Source organism: Hoplias malabaricus, chromosome 1 (genome assembly GCF_029633855.1).
Source record: "Hoplias malabaricus isolate fHopMal1 chromosome 1, fHopMal1.hap1, whole genome shotgun sequence".
Classification (NCBI taxonomy): domain Eukaryota; kingdom Metazoa; phylum Chordata; class Actinopteri; order Characiformes; family Erythrinidae; genus Hoplias; species Hoplias malabaricus.
The window spans coordinates 26,554,404-26,569,946 of record NC_089800.1 but is presented as its reverse complement, the minus strand read 5'-3'; the positions used below and the strand labels follow the sequence as shown (position 1 = coordinate 26,569,946).

At 41.1% G+C, this 15,543-nt stretch overlaps 1 protein-coding gene across 1 annotated transcript in view; it reads right to left on the bottom strand.

Moving 5' to 3' along the window:
- Nucleotides 1-15,543, bottom strand: part of nbeab (neurobeachin b) — a 342,438-nt gene that overhangs the window by 29,228 nt on the left and 297,667 nt on the right. Inside the window, exons 46-48 of the mRNA XM_066660786.1 lie at nucleotides 14,248-14,367; nucleotides 6,659-6,811; nucleotides 968-1,138 (exon numbers count right to left, since the gene is read on the bottom strand). Coding sequence (XP_066516883.1) covers nucleotides 968-1,138; nucleotides 6,659-6,811; nucleotides 14,248-14,367 — 444 coding nt within the window. The remainder of the gene's footprint in view (nucleotides 1-967; nucleotides 1,139-6,658; nucleotides 6,812-14,247; nucleotides 14,368-15,543) is intronic.

Sequence of the window (15,543 nt, the reverse complement as noted above, 5' to 3'; positions counted from 1 at the left end):
ATAGATAATGAATGAATGAATGAATGAATCAATGAATGAATATACAGAATATCCTTCTCCATTTTATGAAATACAAGCAAATCACTGTGTTGTGTTTTTTAATTTATGTTTAAATGTACATTTTACACACCATTCCTACCTATTTGAATGCTGATTGCAAATGGTAATTGCTGTATGTTTAGATAGTCAGGTGTGATCTGTTGGCTGTGTGTGTGTGTGTGGGTGTGTGGGTGTGTATGTGTGTGTATATGTTAAGGTTATCAGTTTTATCAGATCTGCCATGTGAATGCAAAGTGAATGAGTCAGCAGTCTGCTCCTGTCTGCCCTATAGGGCACATTTGCATAGGGAGACATGAGTGACACACGCTCCCTCTCGACTACACAGCACACCTTTACTCAGACTTTACTTTCAGAGTTCAAAACTAGCCAGACAACCACTGACCTGCAGAAGAGAACATATAGCGAAGTTTGAGGCAAAAAATTAAATTTAAATTATGATTTCCCAACCTTTTTTTGTGTACCATTCAAAGCTAATATAAAATGGCCAAAAAACTAAGTTCAAATTTCTCATGCTCTTCATAGTTACTAAGCTACTTGGCAACTATATCATTCTGCTATAACATGCATTACTTGGATCAAAATTATGATAAATTACCCTTAACATGACTTGTTATTTCACATTATATTATGAGCCTGAACATTACTATGACTGACAAGGTGTTAGAGTTATCTTAAGAACAATGTCTGACCTCTTTTGTTTTATTTTTATGTTTAAAAAATACATAAATAAAAAATTACAGTAAAAGCATTTGGTTTTATTTGGACACTGTGCACACTTTCACTTCGATGTGCACATAACCTCATTATGTCAGTGTGCTGTTGAAAACTTTTGAAAGAGTTGGCCATCGGCGCAACATGGGGTCTGCCGTAGCTCCGTTACCATGGCGATGAAGCCATGCTGACCTACCTCTCGCAGCAGGAGGTCGGCATTGAGGCTGTCCAGGTTGACCGAGCCCTCGTAGGTCAGGTGGTGAAAGACGTTGAGGGCACGCACCGCCTCGGGCCCACGCTGTTTGTAGCCGAAAATAAGGTCAATCCACTGGTGCAGCTGACACGACACAAACTCACTCTCCAGAGCCTGAGAGAGAGAGAGAGAGAGGGAGAAAGAGAGATTAGACAGTTAGAGGAGAAAGCAACAGCAAACAAGCCATATTTCCAAAGAAGACCCTCCTTTCTTGGAGAATTTGATTGCATCCAACCACAAAAAAAAGTTTCTGATGTAGGATGATTAGATCAGAATTACAAACACCACTTCAACTAAGGGTGGGCGATATGGCCCTGAAATAATAACACAATTTTTCAGGGTATTTTGGTGGTAACGATATTCTTGTTGATATACAGAACACAGAAATCGAAATGTGGAATGGAAAACAGAGCACGGAAAAAAATATTTTATTAAATTCAAGAACACACTACTACAGCAAAATAAATGTAACATTAATATTAATTATGTAACATTAAATATGGCAGCACAGTGGCGAAGCATGTAGTGTTCACAGTCACACAGCTCCAGTATCCTGGAGGTTGTGGGTTCAAGCCCCACTCCAGTCTCCAGTTCTGTGAGGTTGGTGTGTTCTCCCTGTGTCCATGTGGGTTTCCTCCGGGTGCTCCAGTTTCCTCCCACGGTCCCAAAACCACATGTTGGTAAGTGGATTGGTGACTCAAAATGTCTGTAGGTGTGAGTTTGAGGACCTACCATGACCCTACACTGGATAAGTGGTTACAGACAATGAATGAATGAATTAACTAATAAAAAACACTATTATTAATATTATTAATATTAAAATATCAAAAATATTCTCATCTACAAAAGCATGGACCTGCAGAAAAGCTTTGGGAAGCACTGCTCTGCCTGATGTTTGCACAGATGCCATGGTGACCAGGGTTATATGTGCTAGTCTGGAGCGTCCTATTCTGCTGAAATTGCTACAGAGAACATTCAACAAGCCCCATGTCAGTAGTCACAGACCTTACTGTAGAAGAATAAGCTAATTAAGGGATGTGTATATATTTGGATCGGGCACCAAAGTGAGCAACTAACACTAGCCACAAAGACATTATTGAGCTGGATCATCTGTTCCTGAAGCTGCAAACTCAGGTATCCAGCTACTTTTGCATAAAGGTTTGATATGACATTCCATAATGTAGCCCCAATTTACTGGCCCCCTGTTGTCATAAGGCACTGCCAAATGGACTGAATGGATTTTTCACAGGCTCCCAGGGGCTCTACAGTAGTAACCAGAGGGAGATCATTATAGAAAGTCATACTGTGGGTGTCGTATTGTTGGTGGGGATCCTTTTGTGAACAAAGAACACACAAACACAAACACCTACACAGTCATGGTCACATGAACACATGTACACACACACACACACACACACACACACACACACACACGGCCCTGAAATTTACACCCTCCCTCTTGCATCAAGACTAACAGCTATTACCAACCGAGCAGGATACACTCCAGAGGGGGGCTACACTGCAGACTCTGTGTGTGTGTGTGTGTGTGTATGTGTGTGTGTGTGTGTGTGTGTGTGTGTGTGTGTGTGTGTCATGGGGGCTGCACTAGCCACGGGGCATGTCACTCCAATCGAAAGTGACACATGCAAAGATGGGAACGCTAAGCAAAAGAGAGCGAGGAAGGGATAGAGGGGGAGAGAGAGAGAGAGAGAAAGAGAGAGCAACAAAGACAAGGGGAAAAGGAGGGATTAAAAGACAGAGACAGAGGCAAAGGATGAAAGAAATGCAGTGAAAGCAGGAAGACGAGACAAAGGAAGCAGATATGGAGGCATATAACACAGTGCAGTGATCAGGACCATGTCTGAGATATATATCGTGTTCTGAATTTTGATGATACAAAATCTGTCCATTGTTTTCACGTGAATTCAACACTTAGGCACAATTTTGTCATTGGGTTAATGTATTTCCAGCTGCCTTTCTTTTTTGTTGTATCTGAAAAAGCACATCACACAATAAGACGTGACAGGCAGAGCACCGATAACATGAGAAACTGGGTAATGGGCATGAGCTGAAGTGGGGTTCTTAAAAGTCTCTCATTGGGTATTGAATGAATGGCTAGAGTGGCCTATTGCTTTAGAAAACTATTCAAATATAAAAGCTCTTCTGCCACAAAAAGTAGTGCCATTTTAGTATGCGTTTGTCACTAAGCAGCATAACATAGTCTTCTTAGTTTTATTATTATTATTATTATTATTATTATTATTATTATTATTATTATTATTATCTGTATTTACTTCTATTCTGTTAATTTGGTCACTTCATTACTTCACCAAGTACATTAAAAATAATATAAAAATGATTCTACTTGCACCTAGCAATGATTTACCATGTTACCGGTTAGTGTTATTCTTTTTTCCCCACAATTAAAGCAGACATGATCAATTTAAAGTGCAATTATCCGGCTGCTGACACAGGATCAAAGCTGAACGTAATTGTATGTAACTGCAATGTAATTACATACATAATGATGTACTTACATTTGAAAAGCACAGTAGAAAGAAAGCAAAGTGTGAGTAATAACGCTTGTAATGGTAAGTGCATGTGGTCAGTGCAGACAGGGCAGCGTTAGCCTATGTATAGAACTGACCTGATATTTCATCATCTCCTGAGGTGGTCTGCCTATAGGATGTTTTGACGGTAACTGACAGCAGGACTTCTGCCCACACACATAAATTATACATTGTGTGTATGTGTGTGTGTATGTGTGTGTGTGTGTGTGTGTGTGTGTGTTTGTCTGTCTGTCTGTCTATCTATGTATGCACGTCTATGTGGATGAACCGAGCAACAGAACTGAATGGGGCTTGAGGAAAGGTCACCTCCAGAAGACACATACACTCTATGACACAGAGAGAGACAGAGAGAGAGAGAGAGAGAGAGAGAGAGAGAGAGAGAGAAACATACACACAGTCAGGGCAGCTGAAAAGGTCAAGTGTGTTTCCCAAAGCGCGCACACACACACACACACTCCTCATGCAGCATAGGCCAAAATAGTGGACAACCCTCAACTCTTCTTGATCTACACAGGACTTGGCAGGGGAAGGGTAGTTAGTTCAGAGCAAAGGAACAATCCAAAAAGCCAACTGTGACCCCTGACTAAGGTCGTTAAGTCTATGCACAAGTACAGCTTTACTGATCTTAACCAGGGTCACTGATACACTCACTTTCCATTTCAGCACTTTGTAGTTCTACAGTTATAGATTATAGATTCTATTCCAACATTAGTCCACCAACAAATAGCGTCCTGTGTCCACTGATGAAGGACTAGACACCCCACCACATCAGTGTCACTGCACAGCACATTCTCCAGTGTTAAATCAACACTATTAGTGTTAATGTAACACTGGGAGTGTTACATTATTACACTAACAGTGTTAATTTAACACTAATAGTGTTGATTTAACACTGGTGAATTTGCTGTGTGCAGCATTGAGAATGATCCACCAACTTGTTGTGGTCTGTACATTGAACACTGTAAAATATGGTCCTGAACATTGAGGAGCGGTGTGAAATGGGGATAAGAAAGTATGCAGAGAAACAGGGAAAACTACAGCCTGTAATTGTAGAACTACGAAGTACTCCTGGGTTTTCAATGGAGCTGATAAAACGGACAATGTGTGTAGATACAATCCAGTGATTGGTCAGTATTCCTATTCTAAAGCTCAGCTGCTCATTTACCTTTTCAACGACTGAATCAATGTACATTGGCAAGATCTGATGAAGCCAAAGTTATTTCCAGCTTCTTCAGTGCTTACTGAAGTCTTATCACATGTTGAAGCTTTACTGCCATCTGCATCAATAGTCTCAGTAGCTTCAGCAATGGAAGAGGCTAATGCAAGTCCTTCAGTCTACGCTGGATGGAATAATCACTGAGCAGCAAACACAGAAAAGTAGAAACCTCCAGTTCCCACAATGCACCAGAATGGAGTTCATGATTGTCTCCTCTTGTTTTCTGGGATTTTAATCCTTGCATTAGAATTAACACGAAATCTGAACACTACTGGTCGTAGTAACCTGATAAATTCCTTGGTTTCATGTGTGAAATGGGTTTAGGTGCAGGCCATGTGTGTTCAAGTTCACCAGCAATGCTGCCCTGTTTCTCTCTCTTCTTTCACACACAGGCATGTAGTTACACACAAGCAAGCTCAAACCCATCTCACAAATCATGATTGATGAAGGCTACATTAGTGTAACGTTATAGGGAGAGCGTGGGCCGTCACGTCCTTCAGTGACATCACTTGGATCTAAGCTGGACTGCATTAGTATTGAGCTGGTCTCTCTATGAGCCTCAGGAGGAGGCTGAGATAAACAGAGCAGGGGCTATGAGGGAAAAGAGAGGAAGGCAGGTCTATTTAGCAAAAAACATAGGTTTATAGCAGAAGCTTTCACTGAGACGTTTTCTCTTCAGACTGTGGTTTACATAACATCAAAGGGCAGCTCAACACACTTTGAGAACACTTACTACCAGTTCAGTTATACCAGTCATGTAAGCATTGAGGGGCTGGGTTAGTTCATTCTACACAACTTTACTTACCTTACTGACCCTATTCACTCTAAGCACACTATACATTTAAGGATACTGAGGCTGATTGTGCTCTGAAGGGTGCACTGCATTGGGTGCCTTTGGCAGTGCTGCATGATAAGCACTTCTAGCAAAATGCAAAGTAAGGATATACTCTAGGGTGGACACTGATGCTCAGTTGTATGAGCTAGGTGTCAAATATCAAGTGTAGCTATATGCCATAGTCCTAGAACAGTAACAACCTACTTATTCTGTTTTAGTGAAGACTTAATCAAAGCAAAATCCAGTTCACTGTCATCCAATGAGTCAAGACCATTTTAAAACATCATAAAAACAGTTTGATCTTTGGAAAATCTTGAACTTTAGAATATTAGCTGGAAGAAGGAGTTTTAGAACAATTTTAATGTTTAAATTGTTAAGAAGCTTTACATTTGAGAACCAACAAACTATTAATTGTAATTATCTATATTTGTTTCACTGATACATCATCTGCTTCATAATTTTTTATCAGGGTAGGTGTAGATTCAGGCTAAATGTTATATTTAGATTTATGGTTGGGCTTAGGTTTTAGGGTTTGAGGTTAACATTACATTTAGGCTTATTTTAAGGCATAAGATTTGCATTACATAAAAATAAAAGTGCTACAAAAGGTTCTTTGAGAGATGCCATAGAGGAAACAGATTTGGTTCCATTAAGAACCATTTTTGTTTAAGAAATGCATGTGTGAAAAATCTTTTAAAAGTTTAAAAAACATCACTTGGTCTTAAGGTTCTTTGCCCATTTAATCACAGCTAAAAAGGTTTATGGAACCAAAAGTGGTTCTTCTATGGCATCGCTCTAAGAACCTTTTGTAGCACCTTTATTTTATGGGCAGAGTTAGGGTTAGTGTTAGGAGCAGAGTTTTTTTTTTAGTCAATTATGCACCAATTCACACTGTGCGAGTTGACTAAAGGTTTTGAAACTGTTAGGAGGAGGGTTATCTGTTCTAGATCTGGTCAGAAATCCCCTATAACCTTGCCTTGTTGGATCAGTATGAACAGAGTAGGAACACTCACCATTCTGTTGATCCTCACAAAGTCCTCCGGTGTTTTGGCCCAGGATGGCAGCTCTATGTCACACACGGGGACACCGTCATCCCTGTCCCCCAAACAGTAGCCATTACTGTTAATAAACATCTCCGGAAGATAGTAGAACTCTGGAATCAGCTCCTACAACACACATTCACACAGATAAACACAGCTAGATGTTATAACAGTGCTGAAAATACACACATTTTATGTAGATTATTATTATTAGAAATACAACATCAAGCACTATGTGGCCAATGAATGACCCGAGGACTTTGTGAGCATGTGATAACTGTGTTGTAACTAGCCAGATTCTAAACTTTGTCTCAATAATACTTCGGTATAAGTAGAAGCTGATTTTTCATGATGGGTAGGCGTCCGAAATTTGTATCTACATCCCTGAAGAGTGAGCTGTATTTCTTACACATCTCTAGATCTGTAAAAGGTGAAAGTACACTGAAGTGCACACTAAAGTAAGAGGGGCACAGTGACCAATAAACAGAAGAGATGAGAGGTGAGTTGCAGTTATTTCCTGCCTAGTGCTACACTGTTGTGTTTTGGGGGTACACTGGGAGGGTTAGGTTTCTGGAGCAATGTCCGGTTCTCCAGACAGGGGTCAGAAAGATCCGATCACAGGCCCAGTGGAGCAGTGAAGTCAGAGCAGGGCTTTTTTACTGCTCCCTTGTGTGATTTCAACCAAAAGAGTTCAGCAAACATCTCGCCTCTGGAGAAAGCTCGGATTTAAAGGAGAGAAACAAGGCAAAGGAATGGGACTGAACAAACACAGCTTTGTTTGAGATTTGTTTTTTTGGGGAAAAAAATACATCACCCCTTGAAATACTTGTTATTACAACTGTGATTGTACTGGAAATAAACTGGTATTCGATGCAGAAAACATGAAAAAAAAAACATTAGATTTTGGAAAATAGATTTTTGATTGCAGTTTCTCAATCTGGCACTTTAATGACAACCATTGGCTCATGAGCTTTCCTCATAGACCCCTTTGGGATGATTCAAACTAATCGTCCTACACCAGTACCTGACCCCACTAAAGTTTCTGGCTGAGGACCATCAAATCATCACAGAAGCCCAGCATGTATATTCCTGCTTTTCTTATTAAAGAGTAAAACTGAGATGTGTGCCAAAGAGAATTTAAAACTGGGGAACCCAGAAGGTTTGACAATTTCATTGTAAGAGACTATAACTTAGCTTAGAGTCCACCACATAATTTCTTTAACTTAGTACTCAAATAAAACATCAAAGTTTTCATAAACCTCTTTCAGCCAGAGAGATCCACAGAAACGACCACATTCCAAACATCACTTCAGTTCCCTGCTTTTTCAAAAAATACCCACAGTGCCCTGTGAGAGACGGCTCAGCACATCGGAGTATGATGTGCACATGAGGAATGTGACCTATTCCCTCTTTAATGTCACTGGGAAGTGTTCGCCTTTGAAGAGCATTTAAAACCCTTTAAGACATTTCTCTGTGCTGGAAACAACCGGACCTGTCATGTCCAAGGGTTTCTCCTCACCTTTAGCAAAGTTAGCAGTTCAAGATCACGTTTGTTTATTTATTTTTTTGTTTTAAATAAAAGGGTGAATGATTTAAGTCGTCATAAACCGCAGGGGGCCTGTAAGGAGGTCAAAAGACAGGAAATGGCATCAGTAAACCAGTCTCCAGTTTCCTTCGCTCAGTGACATTCATGATTTTCAAAAATACACTAAAGGCAGGGCTTTACATCTTGTACATGTAGCGTAAACCTTTTAAACATCAGGGTTGGGATTCTGTGGTTATCTTAAGACCACTGACACAGTGCAGTATTCTGTAGATATTCAAGTTTTACGAACTTCTAAGAGTAAGAATTCTTTTCTCCAATTTTCCATATCTTCTCAAATTTAACTTCTGGATATAATTATGTTTCCTATCAAACTGAGATAACATGTATATAAACTCTGTAACACTGCATTTGGAGGGTCTACTGTGGATAGTTTGTAGATGCTCACGATATCTTCAAGTATCCATCGACTAAATATCTATTAACACCAACAGACCTAATCCTGTTAGGTCTCCTATAGGCAGACCTACACCTAACCCTAACCATAATGTTGTTGATAATCCACTCAGTATCACCAGGACATTTGTGAATCTTTTAAATTATCTGTAGATCATTAACAGGGGACCATCCAAATAAAATGTGACCGTGGACTCCTCTTCATAGCCATAATGTCAGAAAGTCGAAGCTCATAATTAGACAGACTGTTTTTAGGCTTTAAATGCATACAAATGCTCCATAAATTTGTTTATTGCATCAATACTTTTTGACTTTGTCAGGAACTTCTATCTAAACAAAATAATATATATATATTTTACTAAATTATAAAATGCTCTTGTTAGATTTATGGCTTTTCTGTTGTTAGGGTCAATTTTGACCCAGGTATAATTTTAAATGAGAAAACAAAAAAAAGTGCCAAATCTGGACCCATAAACACACTGTACACCAACACACTGTACAGCTGGCTCCTCCTACAACCACCTGACCTTCAGTTAGGGGCTTCTATCGTTGTCTGTTTCACAAAACAAGGAAAGACAGACATGTCCAGACATGTAAGGCCAAGTCAGTTTAGAGTTTGTGTTTTGAAGAGTTTACATCTCCAGTTTACAGTACACAACAATGAAAAATTAAAACCAACACTTTCATGGAGAATGAAGATGTAACAAGGTAAATAAGCAATAAACAATAAGTAATAAACAAATTGGTTGATAATTCATTGTTTTTAGGGGATCTTTAGGGGTCAAAACCGACCCATTAACATAAGAGATGGTAAAAGAAAGCTAACACAGGACGAAGGTTAACAGGTATTGTACAGTGAGAGTTTTAAGTCTTGACATTTAAGGATCTAAAAAACATAGCTGAAGTTGTCCACTGTGGTCCCCCTGTCCTCTACAGCAGTTCTAACAAAACAAAACAAAACAAAAAAAAAAGCAAAAAAAAAGACTGCAGTGGATGCTAACTGTGGCCATCTGCTCAGAGAGTTTGGCACAAATATACTGACACGAGTGTGTGATTGTAAAAAGCCACTGCTGTGGCAGCTGGAGTCCTCTACACTTCCCCTGCAGGAGCTGAGCTAGAGATGGACAGAGAACTCTGCAGATCTCCTGGCTGGATGTTTTGGGTGTTGGAGGCAGGCTGATGCCGTACACATTCTTCGAGCTGTTCCTGAGTGCTGATGCTTCTCTGGCCACCTCCAGCAGCAGCCATTAATTCTGCTACAGCCTCATAATGGGCTGACGAGTCAATCATAGCCCCACCAGCACGCGGCTGTACTCTCGCCCTAATGACGGCCACATCTGCAGCTGTCACCCGCGCCCCACACCTCTACACACCACACGCTTTCTGGAGGAGATTATTGGAAAATGTTGAAGGTTCCAGGACAAGTTAGTCTCTCTCTCTCTCTCTCTCTCTCTCTCTCTCTCTCTCTCTCTCTCTCTCTCTCTCCCTCCCTCTCTCTCTTTTCCTTCCTTTTACTTAATCTGTCTCTCTTTCGGTCTCTCTCTCTCTCTCTCTCTCTCTCTCTCTCTTTCTCTCTCTCTCTTTTCCTTCCTTTTACTTAATCTGTCTCTCTTTCGGTCTCTCTCTCTTCCTTTTACTTAATCTCTCTCTCTCTCTCTCTCTCTCTCTCTCTCTCTCTCTCTCTCTCTTTCCTTCTTTTCACTTAATCTGTCTCTCTTTCGGTCTCTCTCTCTTCCTTTTACTTAATCTCTCTCTCTCTCTCTCTCTCTCTCTCTCTCTCTCTCTCTCTCTCTCCTGTTTCTGCCTGTGTATGTTTCTCTCCTTGTCTATTTGTCTCTCCATCTCCATCTCTCCCTTCCCCCCTCTCTCTCTCTCTCTCTCTCTCGCTCTTGTTTCCTTCCTTTTACTTAATTTCTCTCTCTCTTTTCCTTCCTTTTACTTAATCTCTCTCTCTCTTCTCTCTCTCTCTCTCTCTCTCTCTCTCTCTCTTTCTCTTTATATTCATAACTCCCTTTTTTCTGTCTCCCTCTCTCCTTTCTCTCTGTCTCTCTGTCTCTGTGTCTCTCTGGTAGGTGTACTAAGTTAACAGATAGTCAGGGTAGTAGTTGTGGACCATTCACTCGTTGGCTCTGGTTTTGTTGCTAGAACGCAATGAAGTAGTGGACAGAGGGGGTAAAAACATGATATCATGGTTTTGCAATTTTACTCTATTCTCAAACTACTGTACGAATCTCAAACCTCCTGCAGGAACTACTGACCTGAAACAGGTGTCTGAGCAGAGAATCTGTGCTAGACAGAAGCCCCCAGGACTACAGCTGGACACCACTGCTTTAGAGACAGGGCCAGACTTTGTGGCTCTGGGTCAGTTTCCCGCTGACCTGCACTTTTTAGGGGGGTCACCCCTGTTAGCCCAGCTTTCTCTGACAGCTTGCACTCATTACTGCTGGACTGTGGTAATGAAGGGAGCTGAGGAGAAGTGGAGTGGACAGGGGGCTGAAATGGACTTCCTTTTAATCATACCAATCTGACCATACATCCCCCATAGGGCAAAGATTCCTGGGACCTGTGGGACACTTCAATTAGGGCTAACATTTCTGGTTCCCTTAGGAACTGTTCCATAGTTCTACTATTTTGGCTAGATACTTTTAGTTGGTGGACTATTCTCAGCCCAGCAGTGGCACTGAGGGGTTTAAAAACTCCAGCATTACTGTGTCTGATCCATATGTACCAGTGCAACACACCAAACCAACATGGCATTCTGAGTAAAGTCACAGTGCTCAAATGAACAACCGGGTCTCAGCGCTTCTAGTGTTAAACACACCACTATTTGAGGCTGATGATATATTCTTTATTGTTGTATTTTTCTCTTCCACTCGAAATGTCATTTTTTAATTTCATATTCTTATTTTTAGTAAACAAATGTGTATTTCACTCTTAAATTGATCGGTTTAAGAGACTAACACAGGTGTTATTCTCTCGCTTTTTATCTGAATTTTTCAATTCTATGTGAAAACACACAAAACATAGAATTTACACCTTCAATACACACATATGCGTCTGTACTTTACAAATTTACTGTACATTCTATCACAAAGGTGGAGGAAACAAATAGCTGAAAAGGGTATGATGGAATCTGGACAGTGGAGCGGATAAAATGGACATTTGAATGTTCTGGCTGAACCAAGTGTTTTCTTCCCCTAAATATGGATATGGATATATGTAAATCCATATGTAATATTGACACTAAAGCTGTCAGAAGGCCTCAGGAGTGGTATACAGTCATATGCTGTAGTATAAAAAGACCTCGGATACAAGGTGATGTGCACCACACCAACAATACAAGTTTCTCTCAGGAAGAAAAGGTCTTACAACATGTATTATGAAAACCGCAAGCTTGCTCTAACAACAGCACATACAGGACAACCTCTGTGTGTGTCCTAATACATCCGTGGCCATCTCTGCTCTGTAAAACCAAACCCATGGCGACAGGCGAGTGTATTTGTTAAGATGGCCAATGTTTCACCGAGCTAGCTTGCTGCTGGAGCGTGTGTTTAGGCCTGTAACTCGTATCGTGGCCCACTGTCCCTCAGCCTTGGGAAGTAGAAAGCACTGCCTTTACATAAAAGGCTACATTTGAAATAGCCTTTGTCATTAATGCTTTATTAATTGCCTGCGGCGCAGCTAACCCGGCACGGGGTGTTTTGGAAGGGTATGACACTTTTAGGTCAGCGTGAGTGTGCCCTGCTGTGTGTCGCCTAGCTGAGATGAGCTGGGGCTTAGCCACTCTGCCTGCAGTTCTCTCTGCTACACGTTGGTGGAAAAACACATTAAAAAAATGTAAAATGACTTTCATTGTTTTTTTTTTCAACTTTGGCCATGGAACCAAGCTCAGATAATTTAATAATTTAATCAAGGGGAAAAGTGTTAGTGTGGCTTCAACTGAGGTAGGCTTTAAAGAGGAACTGTGTCCCTGTTAGAGTTTCTATACCCTGCATTTTAGTGCTCCTCAATTTCTAAATCACATAAAACAATAACAGAACTCACAGACCTTCACTGATTATACAACTCGTTTTTTAGGCACAACCCGCGCAGACAGGGAGAACACACCACACTCCTCACAGACAGTCACACGGAGGAAATCCACACAGACACAGGGAGAACACACCACACTCCACACAGACAGTCACCCGGAGGAAACCCACGCAGACACAGTGAGAACACACCACACTCCTCACAGACAGTCACCCGGAGGAAACCCACGCAGACACAGGGAGAACACACCACACTCCTCACAGACAGTCACCCGGAGGAAACCCATGCAGACACAGTGAGAACACACCACACTCCACACAGACAGTCACCCGGAGGAAACCCACGCAGACACAGTGAGAACACACCACACTCCACACAGACAGTCACCCGGAGGAAACCCACGCAGACACAGTGAGAACACACCACACTCCTCATAGACAGTCACCTGGAGGAAACCCACGCAGACACCGGGAGAACGCATCACACTCCTCACAGACAGTCACCTGGAGGAAACCCACGCAGACACAGGGAGAACACACCACACTCCTCACAGACAGTCACCCGGAGGAAACCCACACAGACACAGGGAGAACACACCACACTCCTCACAGACAGTCACCCGGAGGAAACCCACCCAGACACAACCTTCAGGTCCCTGGCACATTAGCATTATGCTTTTATAATAACAGCAACATGTAATATATTTCTCACAAATAATTCAAATGCATGTAAAATACTGTAAAAAGTGTAAAATTAAGGTATTGTGGAACATTCAGTTACATATCCCTTTATCCCTTTAACTGAAGTGAAAAATGTAGTATTCAGAATTCAGATTTTTTTTATTGAATTACAATAACAGCAAAAGAAAAATATCAGTGACACTTTGGATTTGTCTGAAACTTCTAACCTGAGGTGTCTTAAAATATTGGTCTGTAACTTGTGTTCTGGGTGGAAATGTGTTATACATGGTTATATACAGAACTAATTTCAAAAACTTCTATGTAGAACCATTAAGTGTTACAATGGCCAGCTTGTAATAATAGATGAATCATTACACATTCCCCATGACTCTAAAGGACCATTTCATCGTAAAAATGATCAAAAAATGATACAACTGATTTCCTGAGTAAAAGTGTAAACTATGTTTTTTTGCTTATTTTGCATCATTTACTTTGTATTATCACAGAATCCAATAGTCTTTAGGCAGAGAGATGTGTGCCAGGGTGAAAAAGTCTTTTTGAGTTTATTCTGTTTAGTTTGAAGTAAGTGTAATCATTTTGACAATTTTTATTATTATAATTTATTTATTTTTTGTGGCAGTGCAAAACCACAGAATCACACTCAGAATATCTTGGCTGCTTAACTACACTAGGGGCAAAGGGGGCTAAAACTGCCAAGTTATTCCTTAAACAAGCTTTTCATGGGCAGAATTCCAAACTCTAGGACTGGGAACCAAAAAGTATGATGAGATTTTATTAAGCAAATATAGTTTCTAATAGAAATGTGTGTTTGCTGGAGCTGCATGTCTTACCTTCACGTCTGAAGTGTCCCGCTGGCAGTGCCTCCATGAGCGCATGATGCCGGAGAAGGTGAGGTTGGGGTGATCAAACTTGTTGCCATTGGTGCCGAGGAAGAATGTGGTAAAGGGCTCCTGTGTTCAGAAAACACATGCACTGTCAGACACTGCTCTCAGAGGCACTTTCTACTATCAAGTGGTGTTTATCCCATACGGCTCAACCCGGACGCTCTCGACTCCAGAGTAAGAGTACGGGCTCAATCACATTTCACAGGGATGTCATGTGGTGCCATTTTCTGCCAGGTTTGACTGATAATTAACCACTTGATTGGACAAATCTGCTTTTTAAAATCTCTTTCTTTTTTTTTTTTCAAAGGAAATAACATTAATTCTGCAACCTAAACATCTGCAAAGTGAAATCCAAATCCATTTCTATGGTAATTTGACGCAATCACATGATTGAGCGCTCCGGGAAGCTGGAGGAAATGTTCCGTTTGTATAAACATCTCAATGTGGAGGACACATCTGTCAGATTATGGAGAGTTAGTGGAGGGCCCCCCCCCACCACTGCCCCCCCACCCCTTCTCTTCTCATTTATGCTAGCAGTGCCTGAGGCAGAATTAATTACTGGATGTGGCCTGTTGGTTGAGGAGCAGAGCTCCGGCTCTAATTGGCTCATATTCGCCATCATCATCCCGGGCTGGAGTGACATGGAGAGGCACGAAGAGCCAGTGAGGGAGAGATGATGGCGTCTACAGTCTCACTCAAGCCTGCCTTAGGAGCTGTCATGGCACCCTTTTCCAAATCATCATCAACCCAAAACTGTCTGCTGGCCCAGAAAAAAAAGCCAATTACAAAAGTTTTGCTTTTAATTTAGATCATGCATGAATTTAAATAAGCATAGCCTGTTTTATAATGACTGTATTCATTGTTAACAATTCATAGTTTCACGTGTATTCATCTACTTTAATAAAATGTAATATTTTTTAGTTCAGGAATTACCTCTAATGAGCTCTGAAATAGGTCTGTTATCCCCTTTCATCCTGTTCTTCAATAATCAGGACACCCACAGGACCACCAGTGGATCGTTCTCAATGCTGCAGTGGCACTGACGGGGTGGTGGTGTGTTATTGTGTACTGTGTTGGTATGAGTGGATCAGACACAGCAGTGGCCTTCGAGTTGCCCTCACTGTCCACTCTGTAAGACAGACCCTACCTTGTTGGTCCACCTTACAGACGTAAAATCAGAGATGGTAGCTCATCTGCTACAGCAGGTCATCCTCTAGTCTTTCATCAGTGGTCACTGGATGC